The 26,487-nt window shown below is 38.8% G+C and overlaps 1 protein-coding gene across 7 annotated transcripts in view; it reads right to left on the minus strand.

Annotated features, from left to right (window-relative positions):
* Nucleotides 1–26,487, minus strand: part of LOC116039899 (phospholipid-transporting ATPase ABCA1-like) — a 204,571-nt gene that overhangs the window by 95,391 nt on the left and 82,693 nt on the right. For 5 of the 7 annotated variants that reach the window (XM_031285034.2, XM_031285035.2, XM_035994053.1 and 2 more), the window contains 7 exons: nt 24,363–24,502; nt 23,472–23,588; nt 19,363–19,560; nt 15,950–16,155; nt 14,133–14,309; nt 3,266–3,488; nt 2,324–2,545 (listed from right to left, as the gene is read on the minus strand). In XM_031285034.2, coding sequence (XP_031140894.1) covers nt 2,324–2,545; nt 3,266–3,488; nt 14,133–14,309; nt 15,950–16,155; nt 19,363–19,560; nt 23,472–23,588; nt 24,363–24,502 — 1,283 coding nt within the window. Of the gene's footprint in view, nt 1–2,323; nt 2,546–3,265; nt 3,489–7,144; nt 7,368–14,132; nt 14,310–15,949; nt 16,156–19,362; nt 19,561–23,471; nt 23,589–24,362; nt 24,503–26,487 lie in introns of all 7 variants that reach the window. The other 2 variants (XM_035994051.1, XM_035994049.1) reach the window with 1 other exon arrangement.

The raw sequence follows: 26,487 nt of genomic DNA on the forward strand, positions 1-26,487 counted from the left end.
TAGGAAGTCATTTTCCAGGACATTTATGACAACTAAAGCTGGGATGAGGGACAGGATCAGAACAAAGACAAATGAGTTTGTGTCTGAAGAAGCGTCCATTAAAAGCTGTAATAATCTGTTCTTTGTCGTACATGAAAATGTCAGAATACAACGTGCGTGTGTTTTAAGCGTTTCTCAGAATGACTTTGAGAGCTTGAGGGGGCAAGAGCTGCAATAATCATACCATTAATCAATTAGTAAAGTGAGGGAAAATTGGCAATCCTTTTGATAAGTGTGTAATTGTTTTTTTAAGATTCCCCTGTTTTAGCTTCTCCAACGTGTTGATTAGCAGCTTGAATATCTTTGTGTTTTGGCCTGATGGTCAGACAAATCAAGCAATTTGAAGACATCATCTTGACTTTAAGAAACTGTACGGGCATTTTTCACAATTTGATGACCATTCTTTTCATTTTACAGACCAAAGAATTCATCAATTAATTCAGAGAATAATCAGCAGGGCATTGTGATATCGGATTGGTCAAGGCTGATACTATATAACTTCAAAGCCCCTGGTTCGATTCCGGCTGTGGGCCTTTGTTGCTATTCATTTCCCTTCTTTCCTGTCTGCAGTTGAATAAATGTAGTATACATATACGATATGTTATATATTAGAAATGTCAGAAGAGTCCCATTACTGCAAAAAATGTTTTAAACAAAAGCTGTATGCTCAAGTGAGCTGCCAGATGTGTCAAAATCATAGATCAATTAATAGACTGATTTCAGCAAAGGAAAACCTGAGAAGTTTTGCAGGAATTACCATTTTACTCAGGATTTTTCCACCTTAAGGTTAATTGAAAATATTTTGGGTTTTCCAAAACATGAAAAAACTCTGGGCTCTTTCTTGATTCTACCTCATTAAAATTGGATGTAATAGAGGGAGAAAATAGTCAGAGTAGAGTAGATAGGTAGTTGGATTGTGACCATGACCCATCTTATAGTGGCCCTCTGATACACCTGTAGGTCTCCTCTGGCACACGGCTGCAATCAAAAACTGTTCGTATGAATTCAGGTGATCTTTTGAAATTCTGTTCCGATTAAAGACTTCATTATCAAGGACAATGTGGGGGAGAATTTGTATGCCTTGGCACAATGTAGTTTCATCCGAGTTGGGAGACACACACACACACACACACACACACACACAGACACGTGTGTAAGGATGAACTGGATAGTGGTTTGGTCAGAGAATCATTGCTCATGCTAATTAGAGGGCTTGAGGGCTATCCATCTAGATGGAGCAGGGGAGAAAAATCTCTGCGCCGGGGGAGGATCGAGCAATGGCACTTTGTGTAGGGATTAAATAAGCTTTGCAGTGCTTTATATGTAAAATCCCTACCTAACCTGCATGTAGTCTGTAAAAGGAAATGGACTGAAAAAAGTTTTTCAAAGGAAAAGAATGACATAATTTTTAAGGACTTACTCAAAGACAAGCAATTTTAGCTGGTTTGCTGGCACTGCTTGTTGGCAAAAGCAAGGTTTACCAAGTGTCCGCAGATGAAAGCAGTAGTTACTTCTGTTAGGTGTATTATTGACTGCCAATACTTCAATTTGTTAAATAAGACACATAAGACTGTTCGCCTTGGCCACCCGCACCTGATACCGCATTGTTGGAATTGACAAATAAGAAAACCCGATTTTATTAACCCTTACCCGATTGAAATTCTGGGAAGATGCACTCACATGCACGGCAATGAAGATCTAAGATTTTGTGTCTTTGTCTGCAGAAAGGACAGCTTGAGGACAAATGATACCGGCACCGGCAAAAAGGCTACACTGAAAGTTGAGCAATGGTGTACAATGTATCTTTATTCCTTAGAGGATAGGAGAAAATCCCCAACTTCCTTACTTTTATTTACATAAAAGAAGAGACTAGACAGCAGGTTTGTCTAAAAATATGTCAGAACAAATAGGAACCAATTCGTAGTAGCAGTATTAATATTTAAAGCAATTCCTAAATGATTTCGAGTTTAAATTTCACGGTACCTCTAAATTCATCATGCAGACACACCTCATTATCAGGAGAGTTATGCAGGTACAATAAAGGCAAATCTCTCACAGGTATTGTTGACACTGGGAATAAATTAATTTGCTTTCATAACAACCAGCACCAAATCAAATCAGACTTGTGCCTGTTTGGATATAAATGGAAATTTGGATTGCCAAAGGGTTATTATAGTGGCAAAAACATAACACAAGAATTAAACTCAAAATGCAGTCAGCCCTCATGTATGATAACAGCAGGGGAAGATATTAAAAACCATGCCAGAGCTAAAGACAGACTTACCACAACAACCTTGGCCTGAAAACCCATGACGTCGCTCCAGGCGTAGCAGAGGATGTGCGGTAGGTAAAGGACAAAGTAGATGAGTCCGCCGCACGCCGCTGCTAAATTGGCCTTAGAGAAGAAGACGCTAATGAGGAAGCACTGACTGATGGTGGCCAGGCAGAACACCAACAGGAAGACAAAGATTACTGATGGGTCACTGTATTGTAGCACCTTGCCATACTGTGTCAGAAGAACAAATAAAAGACAGGAGAAAAACAGAAATGTGAATTTTATGTTAAAAATGTGAATTTTTGGTAGAGGACGTTATCTTGCAAATTATTTATCAGGAAAACAAAGAGATTCAGAAAGCATGATCATTATAGCAGATTTTTTTTACAACACAGTAGCCAGAGTAAAAGAGTTTTGAAAGGGTTAAAATATCTGGTGTATCAATATTTCTGAGACACCTGAACATTTTCCAGTTGACTGATATTCTATTACATAATCTGAAAGTCGTTAAATATGTCACTTTTTAATTGCCAGTTTGAAGGAGGACCCTTCTCTAATTTTAGTGAGCTACTCATGAATCCATCCATTACACCATGATGTCTTCTCTGAGCCAAATTCAAAGAGGCCCTTGGAACTGTTAGGATAACGGTGCTATTGTAATGGATGCAATTATGATTAAAAAAACCTTATAGAGGACACTGTTACATGGAGCTGTATGAATGTTCATTATAGAAACTCTTCCAAATTTGCACGGACTAAATGAACTCTCAAGTACAACTGTGCTAGCATCAAGTACAATTATCTCATTCTAGTGCTTCGCTTTGTCCTCAGATTAACATCTTCATGATTTTAAACAAAAGTCTCATTACTCCATGAGACTTGATAGCCCAAACTCTCCAAAAGTAGTGCTGGGTCCTCCTTGAATCATTGTTAAATCATTTTTTAAATCACCTTCAGTATAATGGCAAGGAGGAGGGCGCTGATGGCCAGCGGCAGCACACTTGATACTGCCCAGCTCAGCCAATAGATGGAACTTCTCAGGCCCATGATCCTCACTGTCTCCTTAAGCCTCGCCTCTTTCTCTGCGACGATGCCCTTAACGATCATGGCCACTGAGTAGATCCAGGCTAAAGTCATGTATAAGGGGAGGGAGCGGGCCAGAGACCGGAGGAACCTGAAAGGTGGAGGAGCCCAGACCAGACAAGACAATAACCCCACATACATCTGGTAGTAACATACAATCTGTATCTGGATAATGTGATCGCAGACCTTTACAAAATACTGATATTAATCAGAATTACTGATAACGCAATTCTGCCAGCATTATGACTGGATCTCAATACGCAAACTAGGTGGGCAATCTTGTCATCAAACATATCAGGTCAATGAAAACTACAGTATGTTGCTACATGGGGTCTACTTACTTTTCCTTTTAGGTAGCAGGAATAGGCAAGATTGGGTGACTTCTAAGCTTAGCTTTACCTAATCATTTAGCCACATGGGGGCAGTGGAAAAAGTTGTAAAAACAACACTGACATATTATCAACTTATAAAGTCAAAAAACCTTTGCTAACATATACGAAGCAACATCAGCATTCATTTGGCCAAGGACCTTTGTTACTGCGATCACCAGCTAGTCGCTAACTTTGTCTTGTTTGGTTCCAAGCAGGTAGCATACAGTGGGTTTTAAGAGCTTTCTTACTAAAAACAGCTGCCTGCTGTTAGAGATGGCGCTGATGGCAGCGGTGAGACTGAACCTAAACAGTAAAGTTGTGGGCCATAAACCCAAATAATGAGCTGGAAGATGCTAGAGAGCTCTGTAGAGCTGAGCACAGGCTGATGATTATATTTGTGGGTTCATCACTACAGGTATAAGCAACCTTTTTCCCATACACATGGCCATTTGATCCATTGTTAATATAAAAAATGATTTAAACTGCTTTAAAAATGTAACCAAACTGTGCAGAATGCATTTACACCTGGCTGAGATCTTATCACACTGCAATCTATAAGCATTCTGATTGCAATGCGCTCTGCATGCATTTACACCTTGATTATTGTTTTTTTTTTTTTCCAGATACATATTTCTTGTTATTACCAGGAGTAAATGGGGATAAGTCTGTCGGTAACTGACAGACTTCTCATTATAATGGTGATAAAAAAAAAGGACTTGCACATGACAGTGCTGTTGAACATTCTCACTGTGCAAGTTTAACACAGGTGTGAATCACTGTCAGTGGTGGAAGAAGCACTGAGTAAAAAAATAACAGTAAAAGTAGTAATTTCAGAATGTAAATCTACATATAAAAGTCCTGCCTCCAAATTTTACTTAAATAAATATATGTAAGCATTATCGGCAAAATGTTTCTTATTTTGCTGCTTACGTTTAATATGTAAACGTAAGCAGCATTTTAATGTTGTATCTAATGAGGGCGGTCTTAATTACAATGAACAATGTATCATATTTTATACAATTAGCTATAGCTGTCAAATAAATGTTGAACTATAAAGTGTAGTGTAGTGGAAATATAAAGTGGCATAATATGGAAGTTTTTAAGTGAAGTACTTCAAAATCAGACTTTAGTGCTAAGGTAAATGTAATGTTCCACCACTATCCATTTATGGATCAATAGTGTCTAATTTATTTTAGTCCTGTGTGCGTTAGTGATTGATGACATGTCAATAGCTGTCTTCTAACTGTGAAGGTGGTCTCTGATGCTGTCATTTGCACAACAAATTAATCAGATTGACAAAGAATTTGAGATGGTCTCACGTTCTCAAAACAAGGACATACTGTTTGGGAGAGCAAATGTGTATCGATCATCACTGATTTGTGTTGTTTTCATAAAAACAAGCACCTTGATTGAGCTGGTTTGAGACTGGAACCAAATGTGGGAACAGTGAAATGACATCAATCTGGATGCCAACTAATAAATGCATTACCTCCTCCAAAATGGAAAAGAAAACACATGTAAAATGACAGAGGACTCAGGTGCAGATGACACAACTGTTTTTTGTCAAACCTAATCCAGATACAGCCTTATGATAATTACCATTTGATTTGGTATTATTATTATTAATCTGCTGAAAATGGCTGTGAAATTATCATTTAGAATGGGCCTGTGATCTGAATACACATTGCGTTTGCGGTTGCTCCTCCAAGGCACTCAACTAACTCAATTTATTGTTATTAATGTTTGCAAGCTATCAACAAATTGTAAACATATTAGGCTGATGGGAAATTACATTTCACCCAGCTGTTCAATTATCAGTTTTTATTTACCAGCCACATTTCCCAATTATACTGAAAAAATTGATTAGGCAGATCTAAAATAACCATCCTTTTTATTTCATTAACATTGCCTGCAAAACAAGGGACTGTTGAAGGATGTGGTCTATTCAAAGGACACCAATAATAATGATGCTTGTGTCACCTAAGGCGCAAAGGGTCTCCCATTTGTGAAAGCAGTGCTTTGTGCATCTTTCCTCATTGAACCTTTAGCAGGATCATTCCAACAGATAAGCAAGTCCGTAATATCCCACCAAATCATTGATTTAACAGAGGGATCAGTATATAAACAACTAAAAAACATTCACAACCTATAATATATTTCCAGTATGTAAACATCTGCTAAAAAATAAGAAAAAAACACACACACTGCACACAACTAATGTTGTTCACATTTTCTTTGGCCTCTTTTCTGGGAATAAAACCAACTTAGATGATTGTACTTAAGAGTGCTTTATACATCATGAGCGTAATGATGCAGGGATAGGCTTTGCTTGTCTAAAGTATTGTTCTTATTGTTCCAACCCGTGTACATTATGCATGAGTTCAAAGTCAGGTGACATTTCGGATACAATAAATCTAAACATGGTGCTTTGACGGGTAGTCTCAAGTTCAAATTACTCATGAGGGGTTAACTTTTGTTTTAGTCAGCACAGGAAAAAACAAGCCATATATTGCTCCTGTTTTGTGATATTTGTCTCACATAACACACAAGTTAAATTATCTTACTTTTTCATACAAATCAGAGCTGTGGATTAAAAAATATGAACTTCAGGGCTGCAAAAGGCAGTTCAGCCCACACACTAGTGCCCCTCTCTTAAGCTGAGGTCTTTGGTGTACCACTATTTCACCCACTTACGGTTATTAATTTGAATCGCTCAGCAAATTTGTTTGAACATATTGTAACATAGTGCAGAGTGGCCAAAGATAATACATGTTCATTGCAATCATGGAAATATACAGTATCAATAATTCACTTCTCAAATTATGTAACAGAAGCCATCCTTATTATTAAGACACAAAAGAAGAGGGGATGCAATTACAGGAAATAAAGGGCCAATACTACTGCCATGATTTTAATTTGACTAAATTGCAGATTTGGTTGCATGCTCAATTAATTAGACTGACGAGGCTGATTTGAAGAATCACGGAAAATGATTTGGTTCTGTGCTCATTAATTGGGTGATAACTAATAGAAGGGAAAAATACCAAAACACAAAGCATGAATAATTCTCTGACCTGTATGACCTGCTGTATTTGATGAGCGGTATGTAATCTTTCTCATGTTCACATCTTTTTTTTTAAGCTGAAATTAGGGCTAGAGCTTAAATTAAAATCATTTTAATACAAGAAGATGCAGCCACATTGAGGATGCTACAATTCTCCCACAATGATGCAAAACCCAACAAAAAAGTGGAAAAAACTTTTTATGCAAAATAAATCCTATTTGGGGACAAAATAAGCATTTCATACACACATTATATTCATATTGTATGCTTTGTGTTTTGATACTTTCCATTGAGTGACTTTTTTCCACTGACCTTAACCATGACACTTATGAGCACACAGGGAACTGCGAGCAGAACAATGTTCTCTGTGAACCTTGCAGACCAAAGCGCACCGTTTTGAATGCCAACAACACGCAGCACTTCCTTGAGCCGGAGTTCCTTCTCCAGCACAAGGCTTTTGATGGTCATGCACACAGTGTACATAAAGGCCAGCACCAGGAACATGGGGAGGATGCTTCCAATACTCTGAATGAAACTGGTTGTAAAAAACAAAAAAACAATCAAAACATGTCAGGATTGCACATTGACAAAGGGAGAATATATGGACAAGGCTGTCTTTGATATGGAGTTGCCAGATGGGTACTTGTGTGCTTTTATTCTGCTGCATACTCTTCCTGAGTATATACATGTTGGGTATTCTGTGATTAAGGTCTGCATATGTATGTTTTAAGATATTTCATTATTGTAGAATGACATGAGGTGCGTCATGAAGATCTACTGTACGACTACTCAAAATGTTGCACTGCCACAGTGAATAAGAACAATGTGGGAGCAAAGAAACTGTGTGTGGATTCTACCATTTCTTTCCCCCTGGATTTTTCCAGTTTGGTCCAATAACTGTTGAATAGTTTGCAGTATGTCCCTCTCTTCTTCACATGATTGTACAAAAATAAAAATAATACTATTTTGGTAAGAGGTTATTCAATTTAAGTAATTTTTCGAAAGACATTCAGTATGAGATTTTGCTACAGTAATTGTCTTTGTCTTATGTGACAGTACATTGAAAATCTTTGGCTTTGGGACTGTGGTTCGAACAAAACTCAAATTGCTGACATCACCTTGAGCCTCTGGAGAGTGTGATGAACATTTTTCACTATATTTTGACTTTTGATAGAAATGAAGATTAATTGATAATAAAGAGCCAACAAGAGAATCAGCTTTTTACATGCCTACTCTATTTTAAAGGTTGCCTTTTGCAATCTCTACCTGTACTTGCTCCAGTGAAGTAAAAAAAAAATGGAATCTGTTTTGCAGATACTGAAACTGTTATAAGCACGAGGGACAATCAAGACAATCTTGAGTTATATTCATGGACTCAATGCCACTGAGGCGTTTTTTATTTTCACATGCAGCTAACCTTTTTAAACCTGGTGCATCAGCTCAAACAAGCCATTTAGTGCTCCACCTCATGCCACAGATGATGTATGATGTGATGCTGTTACAACACAATAAGGCGATATTAAACTGGCTTCATAATGCCACCAAAATGCCATGTCAATATCTTCTCCTCTGCCAATATAACAAAGTGCTTCCTTTGCTTTATTAGACAGTGAAGGAGAGATATCAAATGGATTTTGACAAAGTATAGATTTCACATATCACTTATGCGTGCATTCCATAAATACCGGGGATATATTGCAAGCAAAGCACTGTTCAGCACGGATGTATAAAGTTAAGTGAATTTGCAGTAATTGGAACGATGCTTTTCTTTCAAGGTATTTAACATACACAACTGATCAAATTACACTGCCAGCACATTTTCATAAAATTAATTTGTCCTTTAATTCTGGAAAAGTTTTTTAAAGCCCTTTTTAAATCCCTGCCAAATGAGAACAGTTCATTCAAACATCTACTTTCCTTAATTGCTAGCTACGCTTGCATAAGTGCTTTTATCAGAAGGTGATTTTGAATTGGTAAGTTGTTGTTTTTTTAATCTTACTTCTTTTCAAATGCATTTTCTTTCAAACTTCTTCCTATTATCGAACTGTGACAGCTTTCATCTAAGTGAATGACTTGAATGGTACCAAGCTATCAGGGGCCAGCAATACAACATTCGTACAAGTGCGTTCATTTTAAGTTTCAGTGTATGCAAAATAATGTTTAGCATGGAGAGTTTTTTCAATAAATCAACTGAGGATGGAAGTAGTGGACATTCTTGCAAACACAACAAACAGATTAAGTTAGTTCCTGCGAGACCTTAGAGGGACTTCAGTTATACGAGAACTTGAATGAGAGGGGGACAGACTTGTTTTCGAGGACACTTCCCCTGTCCTCATGGGATGGATCACTTTCAAACGAGGCCTTGATAAGCAGCAAGAAAGGATTGGATGACACAGAGTTTCTAAAAGCTCAGAACGAGAGCACTCAAAACTAAATCTTTTACAAGATAACATAAATAAAAAAAAAAAACTCTTTCAGACTCCGAATTCAAACTTTAAAAGCTTGAAATCGATACACTTCAACAAATAGAGCTAACTCCTACATTAACACCTTTTTCTAGGGAGGTAAGCTGCCTCAAGTTGCAAGAGCATCAGGTTGAATACTAATTCTGGTATTATCTGCTCCCGATTCTACCCTTACATCTCTGTAACAGCTGACAGCCTGTGTGAGTTAACTCCTTCTGTGACTTCTAGCCCTGGAGGGGGAGAGATCAGTCATGCACATCGTGTCTGACACTGACAACCTTGCCACCAGATGCTCTTGAATTATACATTCGCTGATCGATCAAGGGTGCTTAAGTAATAGAACTCCTGGCAGGTCTCGGTTACGGTGCTCCAGTTACATTGGCAGCCTGACCTAAATTTAGGGAAGCTAGAAGACTGATTTCTCAGTGAATCGAGAGATAGTAGAGCGCAGCCTCCCCAGAGGTTGGCATTCTACGCTTCTTGTGTCATACTGAGCAAATATATCGTTGAGTTCCTTAGCTGGCTAAAAATGAGCATTTCATTGAAGTGAACAGACGCTATGATTCAATGTGGATCATCTCATTGCTGGTACAAATTATTGCTTCAGGAAAAATGTGCCTGCGGTTACGACATAAAGAGTACTTAGGAACCCATATTTCGTGTTTTTTTTTTTTGTAACAGCAAGATCACATCCGTAAAAAGTATGACTCCATGAACCAACAGTGTAGCAACATTTTGAGAAACAATTTCAAAATTCATATCTCAGCGATATATTTACAAGAAGTGAAAAAATAATAACTGTTAACCATTGATAGTGATGCACTGCTTCCATTAGTCCTTGCTGAATTTCTTTAAATAATTCTATAAATATTAATAACCAGATAAATATTAAGAAATTGAAAGCATTATTTGTTCACAGAGTTATATCAAAGTGGGGTCAAGACCTGTGAGAGATGAAAGCAAGCATTACATTACATTTCATTTAGCTGACGCTTTTATCCAAAGCGACTTCCAATAAGTGCATTCAACCATGAAGTTACAAACTCCAAACAGCAAGAATCATGTACAAGTACATTAGCTTCAAATAAGCCAACCACAAAGAGCCACATTTAAGTGCAACATGTGAGTGCAAATTTGTTTGTGTTTTGTAGCATCATCTTCTTAGTGAAGTCAGAAGATGTGTAGACTTTCAGCTGTCCTTCAGCAAGCAAGACATTTTGTCTTACGTTTGGCAGTCACAGTTTTACATGCATTTTATTTCTTTACATTTAGATTAGCCTAAAAAATGGCTCGACATGAGTTCCTATGGTTTGCATTTGTTTTTCAGTAACTGCAACCCCAAGTTTAAAAATGTAAATAAAAAAAATTAAAAATTAAATAAAAACTAAAAAGCAAACCGAGAATGTCTTTGAATATATAGATCCAAATGATTCTAGAGTGCCATTCAGTTTAAAAAAAACAATTGTGAAACTATTGTGAAAAATATATATTTTACATTAATCGCAAATTCACCATAACTGTATGTGCCTGGATGGTATGAATACTGCAGCATCTGCCATTAGGCCCTCCATCGGATGCCATTAAATTCCAGGTCTTAAAAAATGTCACACAGGGTTAAACGAATGAATAAACAAACAAATTAATGCACAGCTCTTATTAAATGCGTACTCTGCTTTAGCACTAATCATATTGATTTGCTACACAGTCAGGCTTTGTATTGTGACCATTTAGCATCCATGTAGCATAAATAAAATACAGTATCTGGGCATCCTGGAATCCAAAAACAATATTTAGGAAGCTGTAATTACAATATACTATGAGCCCTTTTTTGGCCATGGCTACAAAGGGGTCTTTCAACGTGTGGCCAGTCATACAGGGAATATTTTCACTACAGCATGTGTCTTTTGCAGAGTGCAGAGGCACTGTAAACATGAAACAAAACATTGACAGTTTATTTCCCTTGTTATGAGCTTCAGATGTCCCAAATATGCTCAACTTGTCCGCCCACTCTCAGTACAAATAGTGCACACATTAGGTTAATTAGCTGGTGTAGATGGACAAGACCATATTCCTCTCAAATCCTTAAGTTTAAATAGTCCTCACGTCTACTGCGGCCCTGTTATGTATCACTGAAAGTAGCCTTAGATCTCACATCAAGTCCTTGTGAATGTGAAAGACCTACTGATGGGGAGCACAGCCTCATAATCCAAACAAAAGATCCCTCTGATTCAGCAGCGTGCAATGGCGCACAGGTCGCTGATAAAGGGCCAGTTTATGTGCTATCAGGCCCTGCAAGGGTTAGGCTTTATCCCACACCGTCATCAGGCCTGTGCAAAATGTGAATACAAAGACAGTGGAGGCTAATACACTTTGGTTATCTCAAGTTTGAAATGCCAACAGGGTCAGCTGTGGTTGAAGTAGCCCGGATTGCTGGTAGTTGATTGGGTGCATTACAGTCAGTGAGGAAATGAAGAACGGAAAAATGATATTATTTCAAAGGCAGGTCTGATGTTAGGAGTGTTGAGCAGTGTTGAGGTCGGTGCAGATAATACTACCTTGCTAGTTGAAGTTTATCAGTGAAGTAGAAATATTGTTTTTTTGAGTTTTTGTGGACTGGTAGCTGGATAGGTGCCAGTTCACCTCCTGGGCAACGAACCCCCAACAGCTCGTAGTGCCTTTAATGGGCAGCCCCCTCACTCCAACGTCTCTCCATTAGTGCATGTGAAGGTCCTGGGCATGTGTGTGTATTTCGGGCCTGTGTGTAATGTGTGTTATAACTAACAACAGAGTGAAAATGGTAATTTCCCCTTGCGGGATCAATAAAAAAAGTATGTCTTAATCTTAATCTTAATTGAAAGAAAGCTAAAAAAGAAAGTGATTATACATCTTACAGAAACTAATGATGTAGTTTGCAACAGTTTCCTGAGCGTCCCTCTTTGTGTTATTTCACTCTCAATTATTTATGAATGAAATAGCAGTTTTCAAGTGTTAATAATTTATAGAAATGGTCAAATGGCTAGGCAGGCGAAAGAGTAAATGAAGGAGGGACTGAGGGTATTGCAGTGCTTTATGGCTCCAATTTTCTGTAATTATTAATCCTTTGTGTTAGGAAGATGAAACTGAGTCAATAGCATCTGCATTAGCAAATAAGCTGTACCATGACAGATCATTATCACAACAATGAGCTGCAAATGATGAGGCAAAACAATTGCTGCTTTTTATGTGAAAACCTATCAGTAATGCTCCATGTTTAGCATTCAACCTCTGATAGTGCTGTGTATTACTGGAAAATGGAGAAATCTGGTGCTACGTTTTGGTTGTTATTGTACTGGAATAAACCGGTAAAGTAAGAAAATGCACAACAAGGCAACAGTGGGGATGTCAGTCTTCTTCCAACTATAGTGTGTCTCCTCGCTAATGTATAGAGGGGATGATTTTGCGCTTTAGTTAATTCAAAATGCAAAAGATTATCTCCACTGGGTGCAATATTTAGTTCAACATCCCTCCAATTACTTCTTCTGAAACTTTCCTATTGCCTGGCGTGCCAAACCAACTTTACTAAAGCAGCTACAAAATAAAGCTCCAGTTAATGTTAGAGCCACAATGAGAATATAAATCTGAAGAAAAGCACTTAATAAAGAAACAATAGAAACCCCAAATGATGAAAGCCATATCAATAAAGCAATTACTTTGAATATGGATTTCATAGCACTAGGTCTTCTTTGTTTCCAATGTCTCCGAGACAAACATGTGGTACAGAATAGGGCATTATTACTTACTTATTATTACTCAAAACATGTAAACATTAGCAGCCCAAATAGATCTTTAATATGAAGTCAGAATTGTCATGCTTCTTCTTGCTTTGGTTTCTTTAAATATGTTGATCCAAACACTCTCTGACTGTTGTTTGACTGTAAATTCTGTGCTATCTAAAGCATGTACAATTTTAAAATTAGATCCCTAATCTGTGGAACTGCGTTTTCCCACGAGGAGTGAATATTGTGGGTCTACTGAAAGGGGCGTATTGTGTTGTTGGACTTAAAATCTCCCTGGTAATTATCTTTTCTCTTGATGGCATCACTGGGCTTTTCCTTTATTAATGGAGATCATAATGTTGTGTGGATGGCAGTTATTTCCCAGACTCTGAGGAAATCTTTGCTGTGGAAGATTAAGAGTGATACCACATCATTTCTGTCCCTAGGTGAATGATTTAACATGGTCGAAGCCAGTGCTATCAATGGAAACATACACAACACAGATTGAGTTGCTCATGATGACGCTATGTGAGACGTAGGGTACGGTACACTCACTTTGCTGAGAATGAAATGCCTCGGAAATACAAGGAAGGAAAGGACTCATGGTGGTTGCTTAAATAATTTAGCATCCATGAACTATTCAGGAATTTCCTGTGGTTTGACTAAAATCAATAGTTTTGGCCCACTCATTCCCTCTTGCTGCCTTCATTCATTTATTTTCCATTGCTGACCCTTGATTCATGATTAAATTCATCCTTAAGGATGCTATGTTGACTTATGTTTACATTGACATTATTAGATGAGTTCCCAACCTTTGTCCCTTCCTCTGTGAGCAGCGATAACATAAGACAGCAGCAGACTAGCAACACAGACATAAAAAAGGGTAAGTTAGACAAATAACGTAACATCTTGAAGTTTCCAAAGGGTAATCTGGAAGGCCTAAGTGACTGATGAGACCATAACTCAACTATGTGGTGGTAGTGAGTGGCAACTCCCCAGAGTGAGCCAAATTGTATTGCTGTTATACTTCCTTCCTCTTCCACTAATCACATGCTGACAGATAAAAGCTTTTGTACTCACGCGTCATTCACGAAGCAAGGGTATGGCATTTGCTGGGCAAAAACACCCAGGGGTTGTGTCTTTGACGTTTGCACTTGTATAATGCCATGGTCCATCATATCCTGCAGGTAGGCGAAGCCTCCCCATATATAGCGCAGGTCGTTAAAGGAGTTGTCTCGAGCTCCGGGAGACCATAACCTTATTAAAAGCAGACACACCATGATCCGTCTTAGCAAAGGGCAAGTAAACTACAACCAGCATGGTCAGAAATACTGTCAAAGTATCACAAATGTTTATAGAGGTTATATGTTTTGACAGTAAACTTTGAAAGACAAAAAAAACAAAAAAAAAAACACAGTAAACAGAAAGGACAATAACATCCAGCATGTTCTTCATCTTTGGGCTTAAAGGAATACTTTGGCATTTTTGGAAATTATGTTTTTTAGTTCTCTTGCAGAGAGTTCGAAGCGAAAATGCCAGCAGGTGATGAGTTTAGCTTAAACTTTATTGATCAATGGTCAAATACAATCATTAGCATAACGTAGTGAAATTTCACGTCTGCATTTAACCCATCCTAAGAAGCAGTGGGCTGCTAAAAATCACCTGGGAAGCAACTTGGGGTTCAGTGTTCGTCAAGGACACTTCGACATGCGGACGAGAGAAGTCGGGGATCGAACCACCAACTTTGTGTTCTCTACCTCCTTAGCAAGAATACTGAAAACTGAAAGCAGGGGGGAAACAGCTAGCCTGGTTCTGTCTAATGGTTAGGTTAGTAGTGCTGGCAGGCAAATTGTCTTAAGGAGACAGTTTAGCTTAAAGGCAGCTACACAGCGGGCCAATAATCGGCCGTTGAACAGTTTGGTGAGGGCAGTGACTCAAGTCTGTTCGGTGTGTTCCATGCCATCGCCCATTGGAGGAACTGTCGGCCTTCATTTTCACCGACCTGAAACGCTCAGTCGGAGACAGGGCAGTCGGGAACCACCCGGAAATGGCAAGCAGGATGAGCGTGACTAAGCCTCTCAAAATCTGACACAAATCTTTTAAAATGACCTTTGTCGATCTGTAATGAAGACCGATTCAGCAACTGCATGGCCTATTTCTCGCTTAAAATGTTTTCAGAAACACGTTTCGGTGAACTATTTTAGTACAATATGAGATCATATTCTGAATGAGTCGCCATTAATGGCCAGTTGAAAAATCCAAAATCCGGAAGCAGCAGCCAGACCCACGTGATGCGTTCGTCCAATCAGCTGCCGGTTTTCATTTTTTGGGCGACAATACAGATTAGCGCCGCCTGTTGTTATGGAGACGTATTATGTCTCGTCACTTTGGTGTGTTCCGAGGCACTTTTTTGACCAACTCGGGGAGACTGATCAGTCCAACTGCCTTTTCTGCCAACAGTCAGCCTCTGGTTGGTCTGTAACAGCCTTAAGCTTAATTGAGCATAAATACTGGTAGCAGGGGAAACTTCCTTGGCAAAGTTCAATTGTACCAAAAATCTGCATACCAGCACCTGTAAAGCTGACTAATGAACACATCATTTCTTGTTAGTTTAGTTACCAACATTTACCTTTGGACAAGCCAGGCTAGCGGTTTCCCCCTATTATCAGTATTTATGCTAAGCTAAGCTAACCATCTCTTGGCTGTAGACGAAGCGTACGGATATACTGTAAGCCTTATATCAATCTTCTCATCCAACTTGGCGAAAGCAAATAAGTACATTTCCCAAAATGTCAAATTATTCTTTTAATCCAAGCAACCTGTAACATAAAAAAGTCAGAAGGAAAAAAAGGTTGCCGTTTTTCAGAAAGTAAATACAGTATTTTAATAGGTATTACCTGTCTTTCACTTTGTTGGTACGCTCAACCTCATCAATGTCCATGCGTATTTTGTATTTGACATAAGGAGGGGGTTGGCTGGAGTTTGGCTGGAGGTTTTCAAAGACAACACCAGCCCAGTATGTACCATTCTTCAGAAGCTCCAGTGCTCTTCCCACCAGATGGCTTTCAGTGGGGGCTGCCTCAAACTTATTCAGGTCTAAACACTGTCAACAAATTCAGAGGTATAACAAAAATGTCTTATTTTTAGATATTCTTCTTATAGTAAATCATTCCATGCATATAAATCATTAGTATCCACAAAATAGGGACTAAAACAGAGACAGGCATGAACTCACTGACAGAATGGCAGATGGATATTCAGCGAAAAGTATCACTCAGCTATTGACTAAACCGTGCAGTGTAGTTCCAAATTATCTGGAGCTGCCAGGGGGTGGGAAATGTTTTGGACTTCAGCAGAGACAAGCAAATGAGATACAGCCTCACTAGCACTCCCTGTTCTGTAGCCTTGTCCCCCTGTTTCATGAAACGATAATGAGCTAGCCATCCTGGGAGGCAGTCACACCTGACAGCTGTCCACACATCCCGGTGCTGCAATAGTTTTATCATTTCTCGCCCAGGATTCTCTAGTCTGTATTCTATATCAAGCTATGGTGGTAAACAAAATATCACAGCAACAGCATTTGTTCAGTATTTACTGGCGAGGATATCACAGCAGTTGAATGGTTAAGTCTGGACAAGTGCTGAGTTTAACATATGGAAGAAATTGAGAGGACCCACGTTAACTGCTACATTAAATCATAATCATCTAGCAGAAAGACTGCTGTTCTACATGTATATTTAAATTAACTAAACATATCACAGTCTACTGCATTTACAAATGGCCTTTAGAGCCTTTTCTTGTCTCTATTTAATCTTTAAATATCAGTAATATTCTCTGTCAGGACAAGCCTTACCAACCATGATGTTTCCATAAGAGATAGAGCACGATTGTTTATGCATTTTGGGTTATCTTTCATCTTTGACCACTGGGCCAGCAGTTAAGGCTACGCTGTCTGTTATCAACAATCTGACTCCAGCTCCGGACTGAGAAACTGGCCCCGCTGATAGCTCCCCGATCCCATCCTGGCCTAATTCAGAGGAACATGCAGGGCAACACGATGAGTTGTTCTGGTTCTGGTTGCATCAGGATTGTAAAATATCTACTACACAAACTAAAAAAAGACTAAATGAGTTAAAGTATGTGTCCAAACAGCCAAACATTACTATACAGCAATGCAACATTCTCAATAAGCAACAGACCAGTGTCGTCTGAAGCTAGTAATGATGTGTTATTCCCAGGATTATGAAGATGATGCAATGGTGATGTTTATCACTGTTACTGCTGCCAGGAACACCTTCATAATGACCTGTTATGCAGTTTACATGAATGTTGCCATCATTATTCTTTTTTAAATAAATTCCACCATTAGTATCTTGATCCTATTAAATTGGGGGGCAGTTCATAAAAAAGGCAGGGCAGCAGATATTAGTGGCCCTAATTTGGGCTGGTGCTATTAAAGAGATGCAGCCTGATTCCTCAGTGTTTATGCTGGTGGTGGCAACATAGTGAGAGAGACATGCCAATTACACATTGACCACAGATTGTTGGGCATTGATCTTGAGTTATACATTTGTTCGAACAGATTATTATTTCAAAGATACACATTACTAATTTGTGAGCACAGAAATGTGCAGATACAGATACAGCACATTTTCACCAGGTTAAAGAAATCAGTTTGCACTTAAGAGGGATTTTTGTCTGATTGGTCATGAAGCAAACATTCCTACTTTTCCTTTTCTATCCAGCAGTAAATTAGATTATATATAGTGTGTCATTGTTAGCCTAATTTGCGTTACTATTTTAATGTATTTGCCTGATGGCTATTGCACCTGGCCACTGCATTGTCAATGCTGAAAAAATATACTATTCAGCCGTATACTAAAGGAGCTCTCTACTTTCCTACAGATGTATTCACTCAGACAAGAGGACACCACAGTAAAGGTTGTCCAATAACTGTCCCTATCCTGGGATCAATTTTGAGCAATGCAATTACCATTAGGGCAGAAAATAGATTGCATTATGTTGGAATTTCATTGCCCATGTATGGCTAAGCCCAAGGGCCCAACCTGCCATTTTACCTGCCTGTGGATTGAAATTATGTTTGTGTATGAGTGTGGTAGGGGGTGTGGGGGGAGGCTTAGTACGTGTGTTTGATCACACACAGAGAAAGAAGGGTTTCGCTGCACACTGTGCCACGGATCGATATATTACTGTCAACTGCATGTGTGTTCCTACTAAGAGACACCACTTTGTTTGATGCCAAAACAGATTCACTATAGTCAGGCCAATAATGTTTTTTTATGATTATCATGGAGGCAATGTCGTGACAGATCTTCCTGTGCATTTGACAGTTTGCTAAGTTAAGGACATTACACTTTAATAAACAAAACACCAAAGTCTTTTTTGCTTGTTCTCCAAAAAACACAAAAGGTGACAGAGTGCGTAAGATAAAAAAAAAAAGAAACTACATGTCATTTAAAAAGCCTTGATTTTGGTTTGAACATTTTCAACAAAAGAGCTAAGACACAAAAATCACTGTGCTAGACATGCACACATTGTGTGCTAGATGCTTAGCACCATGCTTACGCACTGTAGCACCCCTGCTGTTGTGCCAGAGTTCTGTTACAGTTGTGAACAGAAATTTACAAGGGTAAATTAAAGTGCAGTAATTACGTCAAGGATACAGGACTGTTTGCAGATCACTGTCTTACGTAAGTAAGTAAAAGTGTGTGTGGTAATTGAATAGCTGACACTGGAAATTGTTTACATATCCCAACTCGAAAATGACCATTTTGATGACCAAAATAAAGTAACCTATATTTAATGTGGACAGTAAGATGCTGCTGCACTTGCATGGCATGGCTTAGGTTAGCTCATCTGGATCATGTTTTTAGCAAACAAACAAACAACCCAGCAAAGAAAGCTTATACATTACAATTTAACAACTTATTTTTTACCGAAAGACAATTTTGTTTGAGCACTTTTAAGGTCATATAGCACTTGGTTTTAACGCCAACTCCAACCAAAGAAATCACATAGGTAATATTGGGTGAACTGGATAAATAACACAGAAGAGAGAGGCTAAAAGAGAAAGTGGAGGGCAGAAAAAAATATGTATTGCCAATTATCCTCAACAGTGAGAATTATACTTTATAAAATCTTAAATTGCAGAGAACAGCCCATCTTTTGTAAATCAAATCTCTCACTTTACTGAAGAGGTCACACAACCCTCCGGTGCATGAGTGAGCTCAAAGCCGGGTTTGTGAGTTGCTATGCATTTCATAAAAGCACAGACAAAAGAATTACATACACCGAGAAAGTTGGAGAGAAGCTTCAGGATCCCTGTAGTGGAGTTGTAAGCATCTCGCCAGTCATAGGGTGGCATGCCTGGTGGACGATCTTCTGGAGGCCCGTTGTACAGGAAGTTGGCCAGCAGGTCGGCTGTCCATCGTGTGCCGTTGAGACGCTGGTTGAGGAGAGCAGCAAACACTGGATTCGCCAGCAAAGCCTGATTTCAAAGGCAAGGAGATGGGTTTAATTATAGTTACTCTGGTTACTAGAGATTGGAATGGAATTTGAATGAGGACCAAAGCATTTTAGACCACAGTGTATTATTTTAGAAGGGAAAGCATGGGAGGTCAGCTTTGTGCTTTGGTGGCAGTGACATTCATTTTTCTGCAGCATTAATTAGGAGTGTTAAGATAGATGGCACTATTGTACTTCAGGCTCTGGGATACACATCAAATATTCTCCTGGCCAAGAAGTGTTCATGTACAGCCCACAGAATAAATGTACAGTATATATACACATACAGTAGCATATGCACATTTGAATGGACACACATTATAAGCAGTGTGAAAATAAATGCAAACTAAAACTGTGCACAAACATACATACATACATCATACGTACACACAAACAAAACTCAAGTGCACAAAATAGAGGTAAAGGTAAATGCTAATTCTCCCTCCTCTCAATCCTTCACTAAAACGATAAACATATATGTGAAGCCTTTCAGGTCATGGATCAAGCTGTAATTGCTCTTATCATGCAATGAATTAATAAAAGCAATATGCTGATCTGGGAGCAAACCTAACCTTGCTACAAGTACTTAAACCCTACACACTGTAAATACAATACATGAATATGTATACGTATTTTTGTTGCGAGAAAGAAATGGTTATGAGCTCCTCAAATAGCTCTCGCATAATAAGATATTTTTACTCCTACCTATTGGTTTTAATGTGTTGCCCTCTATTTAGTAGCCATAACCATTCCCCTCACTCCCACCCAGTATGGTCATAGTTTTAGCCTGCTGTAAAATCAACACCCAATTATTAATATGAAACTGTTCCTGTAATGACAGTGTTACTACACAAACTAAACATAACAGTGATAATTGACCTGCCATATTGTACACAGGGAAAACTGAAAAGGAACATAAACCCGCTGAGATAATAAGTTATTTTAAATTACCCAACCACTTATAATTTTAGGGGAAAAAAAACACAACTACTCTTTCCAAACCACTCATTCCAGTAGTTGATTGTGTATGGTTCTTATTTGAAAGTGGTTAATGTGGACTCTGACTTTTGAAGAGGAAAGGGCACTGTACGTCTGCTGAGAATTGGGCTTCTAAAAAAGAAAAGAAATTCTGAGTTGAGATTATTTTTTTCAGATTTATATATATTCTGGCCAGTGTGCTCTGTGGCATTTCAGTGTCAACACTTTTGATGATATTCTGCTTAACCTTAGGACGTGTCAAATTAAGTAATCTCTATGCTGCATGTGACCTTTTAAAAAATCAGTACATCCATCTTAGTGGGTGCTACATTAAGGACATAAGCCATCAAGAATTAGTGTATTTTAAAGTCTGTGAGTCATTTTGAAATAGTATTCAGTATATCAGTAGGTCATGTATAAATGTTTGTCATGGGAGGATCTCCTAGTGAGGAAGTGAAATGTATTTGCTTGCCTTTATAAATAGCTAGAACCTTGTGGCAAATGGCCAATGAGAACTCACTGAAATGCATACTATGTTTTAACATGTTTACATAGGTGACAGGTTACATGGTTGTGCACAAGTGTTGATATTTGCTCATGTGGGAAACTATTTAATTTAATGTCCAGAATACAAAAGTTGTTTTCTGCAAAGACTATGGGTCCTGTTATATTAAGTTATTACCTCTTTATATAGTAGTTGTTATTGTTAGCGGCAGAGTCTGCCATTCCTACACCGGATTCAAGTTGCCTTCTAATACACAAGTGATTCACAGGAAATGGCATGCATGTAACCAGTGTAAATGTATCTTCTTGATAACAGCTTGGCTGTTTACGCTTTGCTTTCTTTACACCATGCCATAACTCTATTAAGTTACAGCTAATGCAAAGGAACGTCCTAGTGCTACTGCATGCTTCACAAGCATTAAAGCAGTGTATTTGTCATTGCGGTTATCCTTATCTTTCACCAAAAATGTGACATTGAAGACATTTTCTGCATGTCTGGACAGCAGATCACTGTTAAATTTTACAGGGGGGAATGAAATTAAAAAAGGACCAGCTACAGTGAACTGTTCGATGAAGAGTTCTTCAAGTTCTTCAACTTCTGTGCTCTGCTGTTGTGTGGAAAACTACTTGTGCCAAGTGCAGCACGAAATCAGATCGCAGTTGCTCATGGCATCATGGAAAAAGGCCAATCACTGACTTCTTTATTTAAACAAAGTGAGTCTGTTTGGCTGCACCGTATTGTATTTCTGACGAAAAAGCTGCTCCAGAATTCTGGGACCTGCAGTATTAAACTGCACTTGCTGTTACCACGGTAACCATTGGTGTTGCCAAATCAACTTAAGGATTACAACTTTAATGTGTAAACACTATGTAAAGCCATGGGTAGTTATGTCAAACATATGTATTTCGCCCACTTTTATTCATAAGCCATCTCAGTCCTGTATGTCTCTGTATGTCCTTCAATCCGGCTCTGCACGCTAGATCTTCTATCTCATATGTAGTTGTGGTGGTGATGGTAATTGGTCCATCAACGTAAAAACGTGTCTGCGACCTTGAAGAACCTCTGAAGATGACAAACCTCCGAAGCCACCGGCTTCGTAGCGCAATGTGGAGACGGAGAGAGAGAGCCAGGCTGGGAGAAAATGAAGACAAAGGACGAGTACCAGCCCATTTGTGTAAAGGTTAGGGCTAGGGTAATGAATACCCTGGCTATATGGAGCTCCCAATGTCTGCTCCCCTCCAGCTGCCTATAAGCTCATTTGGAGTGACACTGGAGTAATGTCAGTGTCAAGGAAATACGGGCGAGAGGCAAAGAGAGAGGAAAGGAGAGAAAAAGGGAGGGAGAGAAGTGGTGGCAAAGAGTCCATGTCCTCTACTTCCATAGATAATCCTTTCAGCCAGTATGAAAATTATCCTGCACTTATCCATAATTACTTTCCTCCCTTGGTTTCCATATCTAGCAGAAGGTGCAACAAATTGATATACACAACATGTATATTCTCACCTGCAGTATATATAAGGCTCAACATTTAACTTTTTACTGATTTTTATAGAGAAATTCCAGGATTTTTAACATAGGCCGATGTATTTCCTCCACACATTTTTTTGTATTTAAAAGTGGTTGCATTTTTGCTGAAAAACACACAGCAAGGTTTTTTTCTACGACTAGCCCAGCTTGATAAAAATGCAGTTAAATGAAGAAAAAATGTGTAAATAAGCCACTGATCATGTGCCAGAGACCGTCTAAGTAATTAAAAAAAGAAAAGAAACTGAAAAGGATGAGTTTTGCCATCACCATAATGTTGTCAGGCAACCAGTAGATAAGCTGTTAAGTCCAGCACATAACCCTCCGGAAAACCACATCGTTGTTTTGTACTTTCTTATGAACAAAAGCAACGACACACTAATGAATACATTATAGTTAATTAGTGAGCTTTAGAGGTACAGGTAGGTGACTAGCTGTTTCCCTGTTTCCAGTATTTATGCTAAGCTAATGGTCTCCTGGATGTTTCTTCCCATTTATTGTATATATGGTGGTATAGTGGGATCAATGCAACTTTGGGCAAGAAGGCAAAAAAAGCATATTGCACAACATGTCAGACAAATCTTTTAAGTTTGTACTATGCAGGTTAAATGTGAAAATGCATCATACAAAAGCTGCTTTTTGAGACTATCCAACTGAAGCCAAAAGTATTGCAGGTGAAATTTGACTGTTACATGTTGAATTTGAAGAAGTGTGACTTCTTAAGATTTTTGCAAACATATTATTTTTCAGTATTCTCTGAAACTTGTCACTTGTCATCTGTTGAGAAACTACATACTAAACTTTTCTGAATACCTAAGAAAAAATAAATAATGTGGGCTACAGTCTTTTTGTTGTAGTTGTAGTGCTTCTCCGTGCCAGAGTCTTACCCGTAATGAATTGACTTGACGGCTATTTTGAAGGAAATTCCAGACACGTGGCCCGAGTTCATCCCACGAATCAGCGAGCTCTTTAAGCATAGCCAAGGCATTGAATGTGCTATTTGCCTGAAACAAAAAAGAACAATATTTAAAAAAATATACATACAGTAGGCTATATAGTTATCACACCTTTCCCTGACTGAGAGCATACCCATTGAGCCTTTTCTACTCGATGTGAGCCAATCCAGACATGAAAGTACTCCACATCTGCACATTTCAGCTAATCCCTAGAGGAACTCATCACATTGTAACACTGCCACCCCCCACAGTGACAAATGTAAATGGGGTTATTTACCCCTGAACATTGACTTGTAAACAATCTGACTATGTCTGGTGTGAAAAGGGCCCCCTGCTTCAGCACCGGGCCGCTTGCTGTGAAGAAGGCAGATTTTGCTCATTCTCATTATGTATTCTCAATGCAAAATCCCCACTGCCTGCCTGTTGTTTGTTTTGCTCACGCAGTTATCAAAATGATGCTAATATCTTGGAGAAATGTTATGTCATGAAAATGCATTTCATTCACCATGTTCTCTGAACAGGCCTCCTGACTAACTATTGTATTATTTTTGTTTTTATTCCCCAGGTGGTAACTTTGTGTCACATGCAGCGTTTTTCATTCCCCCACTGGAGGCTTCTTCACTACTTCACAATACATGCAATTGGCCTAATCCTGTGCATAGAATATATTCAAATACTGTATATCAACAAAACAAAGACAATGGGTGTTTTTGGCTTTCACTAAAATTGCTCATACCATACACTGATATGAGCAAGATATTCAGCTACTTTTTAAGTTCGGAAAAAGTCAGTGTCCATGTAAATATTTTTTATTTCTCTTACCTCTTTCACCATGAGGCGAACAGCGGGTGTATCAGGTGTGTAGAGGACTTTGCCTTGCAATAACGGCTTGAAGGTGCTCCAAATGTAGCGCAGACCAGGTGTGCCCTCCAGGGTGTCGACAAGAGTCTGACAAAAAGCATCTATATAAGAGAAGAAAATAGGAGAGAAGAGAGGGAAAGTCAAGCCAAGACCAAGAAAATACTTTTAAATTTCAGTATCCTGTGCTAATGTACTTGTGCTCCAAGAGTAGAAACAAGCCGTTTCATCTATACGAAATCATCGAATTTGCAGCACCCAAGAAGCACACATGATAAATACTGCACATGAGCTTGAAATTGATTTGTGGCTACCATAACAACCCTCAATACTTTTTCTCAATCCAGCGTGAGCAAATATGAACACAGTATGCAATAAGGCATACATCTTAACTATTTAATTGCATTTTTATCACTAAACCATCTTCCCTATCTTTTAGAATTTATTTTAAAGTCTTTCTAGTCTAGTCTAGTTTTCAAGGCACTAAATGGCCTCGCCCCCTTTTATATCACGGACTCCATATCATTTTATGATCCTCCACGAACCCTAAGATCCTCCACAGCTGCTCTTGTAACTGTTCCCAAGGTCACAAGGGGACAACTCTTTTCCTGCTTCCAACGTTAGCTACGTGATTGCTGGATATACCAAACTAACTTTTTTTCACTTTCCTGGAGCACGAACAAATAGCTGAAAGGAACATCGCGGCTGTAGTGTGGAATAAGGTTTGCAAAAAAAAGGCGCACCGTTTTTCAGTGTCTATTATTTTGCTAAGAGGAGACTCAAAAAAAGCTTTTTGCCAACACCAAATATCAAAGAAAAGCCAGACACTATATCGTATTAAGTTGCTGTGAGCTGTAACCTACATTCACCACTTCTAAACAGAGGCAGAACATAACGTCATCTCGAAGATTATTCCTTCACAGCGCTGTGCAACGCGAGAAAATCTCAGAGTTGAACCAGGCAGACACAGCAGTTTTCCTCAGACTCACCCTGGGTCGGGTCAATTAAGTCTAGGCCTACTGGGCGCCTGGTTAGCTCACCTGGTAGAGCGGGCGCCCATAAATAGAGGTTTACTCCTCGACGCAGCAGCCACGGATTCAACTCCGACCTGCGGCCCTTTGCTGGATGTCATTGCCCTTCTCTCTCCTCTTTAAAGCCTACTGCTAACTAATAACATTATCGTAGCCAAAATACACCCGCAAATCAAATCCATACTTCACCGTTAGCCGTCAAGCCATGACAACATTCTGAATCTGCCACGTTCTCTGTCAGGTAAATCATTAGTAGGCTATACAGTGGAGTTGCATATGAAGTGGTTTGGGGTCCTTCTGTCATTAATTTTGGGGTACAATTTGGTTTTGATGAATTCTACAAGCAGCAATACCACAGGCCAAGCAATCAGCCCGTTCCAAACAGGCACATTTTCAACGGGCACTGCACTAGTATTTCAAATATGGCTTTTTAACTAATATTTGAATTAAACCCTTTCCTAAATCAAAGTTTGCATGTTTATCCTATGAGTGTTGACATGTGAGAAAATCACATTTATTCAAGTAAAATAAGAAATCAAATCTAATATATCTATTAACAAACAAAGAAATAAACATCACATATACTGATGTATAAAAACTGGCTGCTATGCAGAGGTAACATACTATAACATACATAAAATGTAAGTAAATAACTGGAAAGAAGACAGCGCCATGAGTTTACACCATTAGGGGCAGTATTGTTGCAATCCCTGTACTTCAGAACAGATAGCTATTATTTATAACTGCTACTAATGACGTCTTTTGTACACTCATTTGTACTTTGAAGAAGTACTTTGTCCCAACAGGACCGACAGCAGCTTCTGTCACTCTGATACAGAGATGGGGACTCGAGTCTGAGACTCGGACTCGAGTCGCACTTAAGTCGCACAAACAGCTGACTTCAGACTTGACTCGGACTCGACCCAAAAGACTTCAGACTTGACTTGCGACTCGACCCAAAAGACTTCAGACTTGACTCGGACTCGAGCTTCGAGACTCATCAACAACCTGTTTTCATACAATTATTGCTTTTTAAATCTAAATGTATTAATGTATTT

The sequence above is a fragment of the Sander lucioperca genome, chromosome 17 (genome assembly GCF_008315115.2).
Source record: "Sander lucioperca isolate FBNREF2018 chromosome 17, SLUC_FBN_1.2, whole genome shotgun sequence".
Taxonomy (NCBI): Eukaryota; Metazoa; Chordata; class Actinopteri; order Perciformes; family Percidae; genus Sander; species Sander lucioperca.